Genomic DNA, 13050 nt, shown 5'->3' with positions numbered 1-13050 from the left:
ACAGGAGGTGAACATTTACACTGTTCACATTATTAAGACTTGGAAGTTCCTGATAAATTTGACTTTTGGAAGTGCTTTTGTCCTTGAGGAACATTGTTGGAGTGGAGCGTGATACCAGTAACCATCACGTATCACGTTATGTCGATCACAGATGTTGTGGAGACAGATCACCATGTTGCTGAGATCGTACCATCTATGGAGGACAGCAGTGCGAGAGTCATTGAAGATCGGCCACAGGAGGAGGTAAGTCAACCATCTGGAATAGCTTTGGATGGTATGACATTAAATTGCAAGAACGAACATTTCTTCTCTTTAGGGATCGGATGAGAAACAACAAAGTCAGAGTTGGATATCTACAAACAAGCCTACTTTGTTAAGTCAAGGTTTGTTTGCCTTTTCTGGTGAAACTAATGTTGATTTTTTTTTTTTTTTTTTCAGTAATCTTTTGTAGCATTTAATATTAATAGCTTTGAATTTCATTTCAGGTATTGCAACAGAAGCAACGTGTTCACTTGAAGCCTCAGAGGATTATGCCTTGCACTACCTTACACGATCTGTTGTAAAGATGATGGATAATATTGGTTTTTCAACATGTCACGAATCTGTTCTAAACATCCTAACCGATGTTTGTAGACGGTACATGGAGAAACTTTGGGTTGATTCAAAATTATTCGCAGAACACGGTGACTTCATGAATATAATATATCGTAATCACACTTAGTAAATGAATTGTTGTCGTTTATTTGAACTGAAAATATGTTTTTTTTTCTTTTTAGCTGGTAGACGATTTCCAATCTTTGAAGATGCAAATATGGTTTTTGGAAAACTGATGTTCAGTGCAGCAGAATTGCACTCATTCATGAAGCAGGTCCAATGTGATCCTTTTGAAAACAACGTAAGTTCATTTTCGAATTGCTGTTTTTCTTCATCTTATTTTATGTTGAATAGTTGCTCACAGTTTTTTCATTTTAAGGTGCCGCTTTTCCCAGTTAGAAAATCTTCGCTAAACCTGCTCAGTATGTATGGACCAGTATCAGATAAAGAATTGGCAGAACGACCAGAACATATACCTCGTTATTTTCCTGCTATGCATCGAGAATGGTGCTCCAGTCATATGGGAGGTGACAGTTTGCTTTTTGAGGTAACTTCACGCATTGATGGTTTGTTAATTTGTATATTATTTTACAGTTCGGGCAGTCGAAGTTTCAGCAGTAAAAGGTGCAACACGCAGGTCAGCGCAAAATTGCAGATCTACATCAAGGTGAGCGAAATCTTTGGTTTAAATTTATTCGTTCTTGAACTTTAGAAAATTGGTATTAAGTTCCTTTTTTTCCCTTAATAGTAAAAAACCATATTTCTTCTTTAGTAGGTTTTCTGCATGCGAAATTTTTATTTGAATCGTTTATGAATGTACAAAAGATGAAGCGTAAATATTAAACTCTTACTCATTTTACGTTTATTTTTATTTGTATTATGAGATAAAAGGTTTTTTTTTTTTTTATTGTAAGATGTCATTTTTCAGGGGAAGGGTCGCAAAAGCGAAGATCTCTTTCCCTGACTTTAGTGGGTCGACAGCTAAAGAATTGGGATTTGTGCGCCCTCAAAAACTGCCATCCAAAAAAGTGGTTGAAGAACCAAGTGGTATTTCAAGTAGTGCCAATATCGCAGCTTTGCAGAAGTTGGATAGCTGTTCTAATAGAACAAAGTCTAGAAACTGGTCGCTTCATGAAGTGAGATATATTTAACGATACTTTTTTCGGAATATAAATGTTATGAGCAGCTTTATCCACTTATTTATCTATATTGCAGCCTACCAGTAGTTCAGATCATTGCGATGAGCATCATGTGAAAGCGGAAAGTGTTAAAGAGAAGGATGTTCCAGATAAACCTTTCGCACAAGTAACACTGGTTCTCGTGTCTAGCGTTATTTTCTGTTATCTTTGAATTTGTTGTACATTTTGCAGGCAGAAAATTTGTAACTTTTTCTTGTATTATCCTTAAGAATAATTAAATTATTAGTTGGTGATGATTGCAGAGATCGATTGGTATGTTTGGCATGCCACCATCAACCTTGGTACACCCAGAGAGTGTTGTGAATGAAAAGACGAAAAAGAAAAAGAAGAGAGATAGAGATCGAGATAAAGACCGAACTAAGGAGAAGAAAGTAAAGCTTCGTGACAAAGAAAAGGTTAAAGACAAAAGTGTTTATCGTATTTTCGTTTGTGTTGTTAGTTATATGTTCATGTATACGGGTTTTCTTTTATCATAACCATTATACATAAGGAATTTTCCAGGAGGAAAATCCAAGTACAAGTAGATCAATTCCGGTTTCGATTAAATCTCATGTAAATGAAAAAGCAAGTGCGAGTGCAAATTGTTCAATTGACGCTGAAAATGATGGTCAAGGCATGTAATTGTTTTTTTTTTTTTATTTTGGCCTTTTTTTTTCACTGTTTAATAATTGCTACGGAACTTTTGCTGGATGAGTTCAAAGTTAATTGGTTTAAAGGGGGCGATATGCTCCTCGTACAAATTTCTACTGCACTTGAGGAATCAGCTGTATAGCTTTATGTAACGAGGCATTAGAGCTGTGGAATATGAACATTTGGACCGGCTGATTTCATCATAAAAGTTTAATCAGACTACGGATTGTGTATTTCCCGAAATCTGTCTAAAATAATATCAGTCATTGTTAGAATTGCTATGTTTTTACATTGTTATTTACTCTGACAATTCTTATGATTAACATACAATAACTTAGATTACAAATATGGATTAGTCTTGATTGGCAAAAATACTTTAATTGCCAAAAATTCACTGGTCTTTTCTTTGGACTGTGCAATTTATTTCAGCGAAAAAATCAGGGAATAAACGACCGGATGTTCCTTTATCATTGCAAAAACGACCAAGTTCCTCTGAACAGTAAGTATCGTTCCTATGAGTTGATTCGATAGTTTGAAGATGAAAGTTGCTGTTTTTTTTGTGAAACATTTTAAAAAAGTTTTCTATATTAAAGTGATCTACTTATTTTATTTGATATATTTTAGCCGTCAAATAGAGCGAGATGAGATTGATTTAAAGTATGTTGCGAATGAGAAACCTATTATAGACCTTTATTTTTCTGACACTCTTCCCGAAAGTGATGAAAAAGGCGTAACAGTTTGCGAAAAGGTTATACAATGTTTTTCGACATTATGTTTTCAAATTTTTTCTTTTTTGATATCAGACACAGTTTAGGTGAAAGCCTATAAAATTCCAATATAAATCTTTTTTATGAGCATTAATTTAGGGTCCCAATGTTTTTATTTTTTTAATTTAGAATTTCTAGATGGTTTTGTTTGCTATAAAGTGACAGCATTGCATATTAGTAGAATAAAAAAAATAAAAAAAGTAGAATTGTATATTTAGTAGAAACAAAATCCATTTTTGCCATCGCTTCTTGAGCTAAATTTTTGTCTGATGTAAGATGATTCCCCAGTCACAGTAATCACAGAATTCATGTTATTTCTTCAACTTCAACTATTACAGCTGAAAAAGGAAGTTAACATTTTTCAGGTGGACAATAATGATAAACTTAAACATGACCAACCAGTGAACATAGGAATAAATAACGGTCACACTCCTAGTGGTGTTGATTTACAAATGACTGAAGTATTGATACCGCAACAGTTCGCAAATAGGTATGTACAGCGTATGCCGATTAAATGGTTCGTGTTTTATTTACTGGATGATCAGTCATTCTTCATAGTTATTAGACAATGAGTATTCGTGACTTCTGTGAGCTTTGCTTGCCATTATCAATAATATAGTGCATCCCAACGGCTTATATCAACAAATTTGCATATAATTGCACTTTTCTTTATTACTGTTGCTGTCTCGAAACTTAAGCGGTTGCTCCGGTTTCTCACTATTTTTTCTGGAAAATTTTCAATGGATCGTTTTGTAAATCGTTTAATTTTGAAGTTAGTTTGCTTTAAGCCATATTTTCTCATTCTCCCTCACTAGTTATGTCTTTTTCTGTTTTTTTTTTTTTTGGTTTTTATTACAACTCTGGGAAAGTGTTATGTTTAAATTTCACGGACCTATGCATGGCTTATAAGGAACGCATTATAATAGTTAAATTTGTAGAACTGGTAATGTAGAGGACGATGATACTAATGGCGACAGTAAAGCTATAGAAAAAGTGAAGGAAGAAGGATTGAAGGATGAAGCTAAGAAAAATGATAAAAGAGGTACGAGTAAAAATACGCTAGATGAAATTGCTAAAGGGAAGATAGAGAAGTGCAAAGTTGAAGAGAAAGATAGTGAATGGAAAAAAGTTACGAAAAAGACAGCAATAGAGAACTCCTTATCTGTGATTTTCGGTGGCATGGCGAAAAGCTCAGCAGCTGATAATACTCCTCTGTCTCGTAAGTCATCTTTTTTTATGTTTGTCTTTCATCAATATAACTTGTAGAAAATTTATATCAGGAATTTATGCATACTGTGTTTTCTTTAGTCTTTACTTTTCATTAATACTTGTAGCGTTAATATTTGATTTCTCTAAAGTTATTTGGTATGACAATTCATGTCATATTCTGTTGTGGACTAAAACGCATTTAGGATAGGTGGTATCAGCCTTCTGAAAATGATTTAGAATCCATATTTTCACTCATTATTCCTTAGCTAATTAAGATATATATGAAACGAATCAATTTGCCTCATCTTCCAACAAATAAGTAGTAATGCTTTTATATCGTCTTCGAACTTTTTGAATATTTCATCGTTCTTTCTTATTTTATTGGGCTGTGCATTCCACTGCATATACTCGGACATGACACTAATTTCTATGATTATATCAAGTAAGCGAGATGCAGTATTGATTACAATTAATTTAAGGGCTGCTTTTTCTTGTTATTTCTTTTCAGAAGATCTCAAGGCACTTAAGGTGGTTTTATCGAGGACAACTGGACAGAAACTATTCACTGCATTATCACCTTCCAGTATGAACTTAACTCTTGTTCTCAGACATCTTTTTTGTTTGATCTCACTTTACCACGCATCTTTGTTTTGTATTTTAGGTGACACGGGACGGGTCGCCAAAGATGCAGAGCAGAAATATGGCCCAGGAAAAGTTGCAGTTGATAAATCACTGATTGCTGAAAGTATATGTGAGAAAAAGAAAAAGCATAGGAAGGTAATTTTACATTGACAGTGGAGTAGTATTGTGGTTGATGACTACCGAATTACTGTTAATTACTGTTAACTGATTGATTTAAAGGAGAAAGATCGAGACAAACATCACAATAAGGAGCACAAACGCAAAGATAAAAAGAAGTGCAAAGAACATAAGAAAGACAGGACGAAAGACAAAGAGAAGAAATATATTAAACTAAGGCCTGAAAGGCTCTGTTTAAAGCGACCTGGCGAGCAAATCCGTAAGTCTTGCAAAATATTTTTGCATTTTCCCATGTCCACAGTGTGCAAATCAGTTATTCCACACATGTCAGCTTTGTAATTCTTCACATTTTTCAAATAATAAAAGTGCATTGGTTTATGTCCTTTTATTGCTTTAGCTTAAGATTTATCATTTTTCGTAAATTACTCACTGAACAAAATGTCTTGTCAATTATTCAAACAATGTATTACAGTGCCAGATGAAATGCCTGCCCCGAAAATACCTAAGTTAAAAATCCGATTTGGATTTAATTCAAGTGGCATTACTGGTTCGCCAACAAGCATTGTCTCTGCAACTTCGCCGACACTTCTGACTTCTGCTTTGTCGTCTACCCAACTGCAAGTTTTTCCATAAAAAATTATGCCGTGTATTTTCTTCAACTTTTTTGTTTTCTCAATTGCTACTTTTTATTAATATTTTCAGATCAGAGAGAAATATTCCCTCATTAGACGATCAAAACATTCAAGTTATGCATCCTGCAATCAAGCTAGAAGGTGCAGAGGCTACCAGTCTGTATACATCTCTCAGACCTGATGGAAATATTAGGCCTAGAAAACGGCAGCCAGTGACCAAAGCCGAGGTTACTTTTTTTTAAATGAGTTTCCGTCGTAACATTTTCGTTTCTTTTCCCCTTAATGGTTCGTCGTCATGTGTCGTTTGTTTATTCATCTCCATAGCTCAAATTGAATAGCTTGACCGTGAACCTGGTATGAATCAGTTTAGAATGTAGTATGAGTTGATTAGTTTTGCATCCATTCTCTCTACAGCAAGAAATTTGTGGTCTAGATATTTATCTCGATCGTTTAAAAAGGTAATATTCATAAACTAAAAGTACGAAGTAAATCATATAGATTGATATGATCTGATAAATTTTTAATCTGATAACGTCGACTTATTAAACGATTTATTATTAAACTTATGCCAGGAGAGTTGAATTAAGAAAAAGAGTGAAAATTTATTTTCATTGGTAGATTTATATTTGATCCGTAAAGGCATACATTCATGTAATAAGTCGTACTTCGACGGACAAAACACATGTAGAGGTTGATTGTTCTTTCAACCATTGCACTTATTTATTAAATAAAAGAAACAGGATGTGGATCACGGGGGTAGTAGTGCCAAAAATAACGTAATGGCTGCTGATCCTTTACTTACTAAAACTGTATCAGAAATTCCACTTAAAATACGATTTAAAAGAAACAGTTGTATTCAAAGAGTGATATCTCAAAGAGACTGACTGGTTTAGTCACTGACAGTGAAATTTTCAGTTGAAAGCGCTGCCGAAATTACCGTTGAAAACAAGGACGTGTGGAACTAAAGAGTAAGTTATGTGAGGATGCAGTTACATTTTTAAATTTGTATAGGTGGACACGTTATATTTTATACGCTTTGCTATTTTGTTGCTTCCACAACTTTCTTAATAGTGTTCTTGTCGTCCCCTCGTTTTATTCTTACTCTTCGGTTCTTTTTCGTTTTCTCATAATCTCAAGAATTTTGAAACCATTTTCTGGTTTCGCGTATACATTTCATTTCTTCCTAGTTAATAAATTGTCACGTTTTATACAGATAATTTTGTTACCTGTACTTGTTGATTTCCTTTACCTTTTTCCTAAATGAAGGAATGCAAATTACACTATCATACTTCGAGTGTTTTTATAAACTTTAAATGCTTAATTTTTTTTTTTTTATAAACTTTAAATGTAAAATTAGAAATTCAGAATCATTTGTATAGCTAGGTTATAGGGCTTCAACTTGTTTAAAGAGCTTTGTTCGTTTTTTTGCAGCACAATTTTTTTTTGAATGTGACATTCAGCGTCAATGAAGAACATGCTTCAGGTAAATGTAGGTTGGGGATGTGGCAAATGCACCCTTATTACCCCGTTATTGTTATATTTAGGACAATTTATACTTTGTTGCAATGTTGCAATCAGTTCTGTGTGTTCATTGACAACAGCCAGCACTTCAACAACTAGTATCCTATCATTAGCACTTTGCCTAGTTCCTTTTATTATTCACTGAGTAATATTTACTGTATTCACCATGTTCCAAACATATTCATAAAGGAAATGAAATGCGGAGAGTGGGAAAAGGGATGATATTCCCAACAGTCATAGTTTGAGTTTAGTTGTTGCCATGTTTTGTCTGAATTAAGATGTACGCGTTACTATTAAGTGCTCTCTGATTGCTGGGAAGTGATGGTGTCTCTCGCTTCTTTTAACAACCGCTACAACGCAGTACTATATCAACGAATGAAAAGCCTGGTGCTCGCTACCCAGCACGCCAAGAGGACTTAAAATAACGCATTGGTGCTTCGTGTCATGTTACAATTTCGTACTGAATGTTCGGAAATAAAGTTTTATCCTTTACTTCCTACCGTGCTCTACTTGAAAATCGGTCATTATCTTAAAGTCTTCCGTGGTACGCGGAAATCAAACATTGTTTTCCTATCATTTTGCATTGTCTTATATCTGGCGTACTGTTGCCTATCTTAATTGTATTGTCGCTTTCCCGGATTGTTTTCGGAAATTGCGAAGTCATGTTTTTTTTTTTTCTTTTTTTTTTTGAAAAATGTTAAGATCAGCTTTCCAGTTACTTATCAGGTTTTTATATTGGCTTCAATAAATTTAGTATTGTACAAATAATCTCTTAGTAATCCAATACCAACATGGGAATTCAGACCACTGGATCTCCTATGCGGTTTTAAGCAACTCATGTATCTAAAATCCCCATCCCACGTGCCTCTCACTAATTTAAGCATTTGGCATGTAAAGTTGGACTTGGGACACCTTTTTCTGTGGATTCCAAACAGGTTGCTCTGATTTCGTGTTTGGTGAGAGTAAAGGTGAATATTTCAGGGGAAGTGGATTCACAGGTGGACAAGGAACAGCAGAAATAGCCGCTAGTTCAATTATTTCTAGAGAAGATGTTGGGTTTGAACAAAGAAATTACGTACAACAACCAACCGGTAAGCGTTTGCGTATAGACGATAGCTGCTTCGATACGTATGGCGCTGGTGCTTTCAGTTCAGCTGAAAAAGTTTGCAAATCTACGGAGAAAGAAAGAAACAGTGAAAGTTGTATCCAAGGTATGACACCGAAAGGTTGGGGACAGTTGCCATCCGCCACTACTTTCAGTACATTTTTGATGGATGATCGACGTCAAGAAAAGGAATCCTTGAAGAAAGAGTTGGAAGAGGTATTAAAAAAGAAGCCGGACCAAATGTACTTGGAAGAAATATTAAAAAAGAAACCGGATCAGGTACATACTGGAGCTGAGCTAGACTCAGCGAAACCAAGATTGGGGAAGGAAAAGGATCCTCTTAAGCGTGTATGCGATGGTGACTTACTACTTGAGAAAGAAAAGATGTTTGTCAAAGATCGTTGTTCGGGGAAGCTGAAGAATAAAGAGCCGGAGAAAGAGAAGAAAAGTGAGAGACATTACAATCTTGAGAAGGTGAAGGAGAATGGGCGAGAGAAGGGGCAATGCCATGTACAAAAAGCTCTTGAAAAGGGAAGAGAACAAGGCAAGCGCGACGAGAAAGTTCTGGGAATGGTAGATGATGAGAAGAAAGAAGCACAGCAAGATCGACAGAAAGAGAAGGGGAATGATGGGGAGAAAAAGAAAGGCAGTGGTGAAAACGATAAAGGGAAAGTTAAGAAGATAGGGATGGTTGGGGCAAAGTTGGGAGATGTTTCGTGTCGTATTATTACGAGTGAGAAGAAACATCGGGAAAAACTGGGGAAAGCTTCTGGATCTGTAGAGCGGTGTAAGCGGAAGAGTATCGATAAGGATGAGGGACGTGGGAAAGGTGATGAGAAGGACGTGAAGAAATATATGGAGGGTTGGGGGTGCTCGACCGAGACAAAGGAGAGAGGGAAACATCGCAACGAAAGAACTGTTGTAGAGGAGAGGCTTAAAAGTCGTGATCAGGAAGTCAAGGATAAGGAGAAACGAAAAAAGCATTTGACTAATCGAGGCAGAGAGTATAGCATTGGGAAAATCAGTAAAGGGATCGAGAAGGTTTCTTCTGGTGAGAACGACAATTTTGATATTTTGCGTAATGTGGAAACGAGCAGTTTCAGCAATGTTAAGACGAAGGATTCCGGTAAGGATGAACTTATGGGTGATTCAAACGATTCCGATCTTCCATTCGATCCTCTGCAAAAAACTGAGCGAGGTAACAGTATTTCATTAACTATGCCTGGTCTGCTTTAATCAGCTTCATCTAGGTAATATTGGTAGAGAAATTCTATATGAGAACTTTCAATTCATTACAGTGTACTTACATTTTCTATAATCCATCAAAGCAGTTCTGTTGCTGAGTAATGAAAACACTGGGTTTGTAAGAGCTGTATGTATTATTCTAAAAGTTCATAATTTTTGTTAGATATAAAGTCTTAACAGACGTTATATAGTTGTTAGTCGTCATAGGTGTGATAGATTTACAACATGTGGAAAGAGAAGATTAGGAATTGGAAAGTGGTGGAACAGAAGATCGGTGCTCTTCCACAGTTTATGAAATCTTTTGGTACTTATTATGAACTTCTTTGGAGGAGGTCATGTACGTGAGGTATTTATGTAAATTTTACGCCGCTATCCTTTAATAGGTATAGTTTGGGAGATTAGTTCATATTCCGGAAAATTGTAGCTCATTGTATTTCTAGTATTGGCAAAAGAACAGCTGTCAAAGTGGTGCAGTGCTGATAGTGATATCTTTGGGAGTAGGTCGTCGACTGCTGATTCGCTAACGAAATCTTCGGATAAGGTAATATATCCAAAAGATTTGGAAATTCATAAGTTTCAGCAGTAATTATGAAACATATCACTTGTTGTTTCCATCCGTTTTTTAATTAGGATGCAAAGGATGTAATAGAAAAGGGTGTGAACCTTAATTTGTTTTATAGTAATACTAAAGTAAACATGAGCTTCCAATTCCTTAAAAATCTCAGACGGGTATGCGGCGAGTTTACTTTAAACTGATGCAATATAAAGGCCGAGAGTGGAACTAAACTTGATTATTGCTAGGGAATGACTATACCACTTGCAATCGTTTGAATTCAGTTTTTTTGTTTATTTGAGAAATCAATCACCTTGGACAGTGATGATTCTTTGGATAATATGTGGATTTGTCCAGAGTGTTCCGTGGCATATGTTGAAGGTGCAACTGATATGGTTGGTTGTGATGCTTGTGATAACTGGTTCCACTGGTAAGTTCTTTTTTCAATATATGTCGTGCTACTGTTGGCTACTGTGCATTAATCTACCGAAATATCTGTAATAATTTAGGAGTTGTGTGGGTTTATTAGTGGCACCGCCAGATGATGCTCCTTGGTATTGTCAAAACTGCGCGAGAAAGAAGCTTAAAAAAAAAATCGTGTTGAAGAGCTCTACTTCAAAGAAAAGCAAAAAGTGATATGGTTGTGATAATAGATTAGTTTTTTTATACATTTTTATTCCTTTCTAGTTCTTGGAGGTCAGTAAATCTAAAAGCTGTTCTCGCTGTTATTCATTTAACTCTGTTAGGTACGGGTTCAGGTGAATCGGGTTATTATTGAGGAATTTGTGCTTCCAGCACATGTTCATGTTCCAAATGTATCCGTCCTTCTGAGGAGCACTTTCCATATACCGTTGTCTCTTCGTCTGTCTGTATTTCTAAACATGGTTATTATTATGAGCATTTCTATAAATCCTAAGTACTGCCATATGTAGAATAACTACAAAATAAAACCTTGTGAGCAGTTCGGTGGTAAGAAACTAAGCTTAACGTTAATCATTTATTCATTTCGCAGATACAGCGGTCTCATCAGTAGACCAAATTACCGACAATTATACTAATGATGCCATGTTAATGTAGAGCTGACCTCTTTATTTGTTATAAGTATTTTTAAGGTTGCAATTGTAAAACAGTTCTATTATTTGCTCAACGTATAGTAAGCACTCTTCTGTTACTTCTACGATGTTCGTCCTTTTGATATTTGGAAGCATTATATACAGTAAAGTTGCACCAGAAGAGGAGAGCAACATCATATTTTCATGTGAAGCTTCTCATTTTCATTCTTTTTAAAAAAAGGTGAAAGAGCTCATAAAGCGATTCGGATGTTTCTAGAAAAGTGTTCATTCTTATTTATTTGATGCTGTTGCTGCTGTTCATTTGTCTCCCCTCTTGGAGTCTTTCCATTTTTACCTTTTTAAGGGATACAAATATAAAATGTTTATTCAGGTGCTTATTGCTTGTTTGTTGTGGAATTTAAGTTGCGAGATACGCCGTCCGTATGTGTATAAGCGCATATATATATGGCTCAGGCTACTGATTTTGTAAAATTTTAGTTAATGGATAAGAGAACTGCAAAGACAGCTGCAGATTTCCCATTCAAATCACTGAAAGCTGTTAGCAAAGCAGTCAAATAATGTAAAAATTGGTGACCGGGGGTAATAGGTTAGTAGCGAAAATTTTGGGCTCATTTTGTTACTTCTACCATTTAGGTTTGGATCAGTAACTGGCTCGAACTTAACTCCACTTCTGCACTGTGCAAAAGACAGAAAATACATGGGAATAAGATAGGAGATTTTAAGGTTTTTTTTTCAAACTGTGGTATTCCTATTGCAAATTGGATGTCAAATAGCTGAAATGAAGTTCTCGAAAGTTCATTTACATCGGGTTCTTTTGGTCCTTTATCCTTTGCAGCTATGAATTACTACAAAAAATTTGTACTTGCCTGAGGTATTGCTACTTTTATATCTTGATTAAGCATTTGAGAAGTGAACAGTACCTAAAAAAGAGAGAATATATGGATAAGTGAGCTAAAATGTTCTTTATAGATGGTGACCTCCACACTTAATTCGCCATTTTCAATGCAGTCGTTTTTGTCAAATGGGTTTTCTGCTACACTTGTGCCCAAAAAGATTACGAATTTGAGGATTATGAGATTAAATAACAGTTTTGATTTTATATAATTGTAAGCAACATTTATTAATGAGTTTTACAATATTCATTAATGAGTAATGAGTTTAGATATATTGACATATATCGAAACAAAGAATATGTCAATATAAAATTACTGACAGCGATGAGGAGACATGGAGAGTCCTCAATGGTTTTTGTTTCGGCAATTTATATTCTACAAAAGAAATACATTATTCGATTTTGTATGGTCACAGTGTAAACAGTAAAAGCTGTATCCGTAGCAGTGTCGTTTGAACATATTTTGCCGTTGCTATTAAGTAAGAAATTTGGGATTGTCTTAGTTTGGCAAAAAAAAAATGAAACGATTAATTTCCTTTGTAGCTTATCATTTGGATACAAACATAAAAAACGTGCTAATGTGAGTGAAGTGTTTAGTTCAAAGTACGATATAGTGGCCAGTGAAAGGAGGGGACGAGATAGGGGATAATCGAAGTTTGTCATTTGTTCGTAACGGATGTCACATAGCGTCAGCATCGCTAAGGTAAACAAAATAGATGAACGAAGGCGGGCAATAGTAGTAAAACACTCAGTAGTTGTAGGTAATTACAAGGTCACTATCTGGTTTCCGCCCACCAGCCCTTTATTGAAGATTCAAAAATTCAGAAACATACGTGGCGAAGCATAACATTTCAGTCTCAAGGGAAAGGCA

The 13050-nt window shown here is 35.4% G+C and overlaps 1 protein-coding gene across 4 annotated transcripts; it reads left to right on the top strand.

Moving 5' to 3' along the window:
• Positions 1–138: 138 nt before the first annotated feature.
• Positions 139–10850, top strand: Bma-taf-3 (Uncharacterized protein; the record flags this gene model as incomplete). Of its 4 annotated transcripts, XM_043073479.1 has the most annotated exons (24): positions 139–243; positions 317–383; positions 486–683; positions 777–895; positions 974–1121; positions 1189–1261; positions 1523–1730; positions 1810–1899; positions 2036–2188; positions 2295–2406; positions 2853–2922; positions 3048–3171; positions 3556–3680; positions 4129–4409; positions 4908–4982; positions 5061–5176; positions 5261–5417; positions 5631–5775; positions 5861–6017; positions 6706–6758; positions 8293–9614; positions 10102–10202; positions 10517–10644; positions 10724–10850. In XM_043073479.1, the coding sequence occupies 24 exons, from the start codon at positions 139–141 to the stop codon at positions 10848–10850; spliced, it is 4254 nt and encodes a 1417-aa protein (XP_042929413.1). The 4 variants fall into 4 exon arrangements, with proteins under 4 accessions (XP_042929413.1, XP_042929414.1, XP_042929415.1 ...); XM_043073480.1 differs by lacking the exons at positions 139–243; positions 317–383; positions 486–683; ... (8 more) ...; positions 3048–3171; positions 3556–3680 and having other exon boundaries at positions 4370–4409; XM_043073481.1 differs by lacking the exons at positions 139–243; positions 317–383; positions 486–683; ... (15 more) ...; positions 5861–6017; positions 6706–6758 and having other exon boundaries at positions 8525–9614.
• Positions 10851–13050: the final 2200 nt, after the last annotated feature.

The sequence above is a fragment of the Brugia malayi genome, assembly GCF_000002995.4.
Source record: "Brugia malayi strain FR3 genome assembly, contig: Bm_v4_ChrX_scaffold_001, whole genome shotgun sequence".
In the NCBI taxonomy this organism is placed as follows: Eukaryota; Metazoa; Nematoda; class Chromadorea; order Rhabditida; family Onchocercidae; genus Brugia; species Brugia malayi.
Note: the sequence above shows the minus strand (reverse complement) of the source record. Positions and strands in the feature narration are given on the sequence as shown.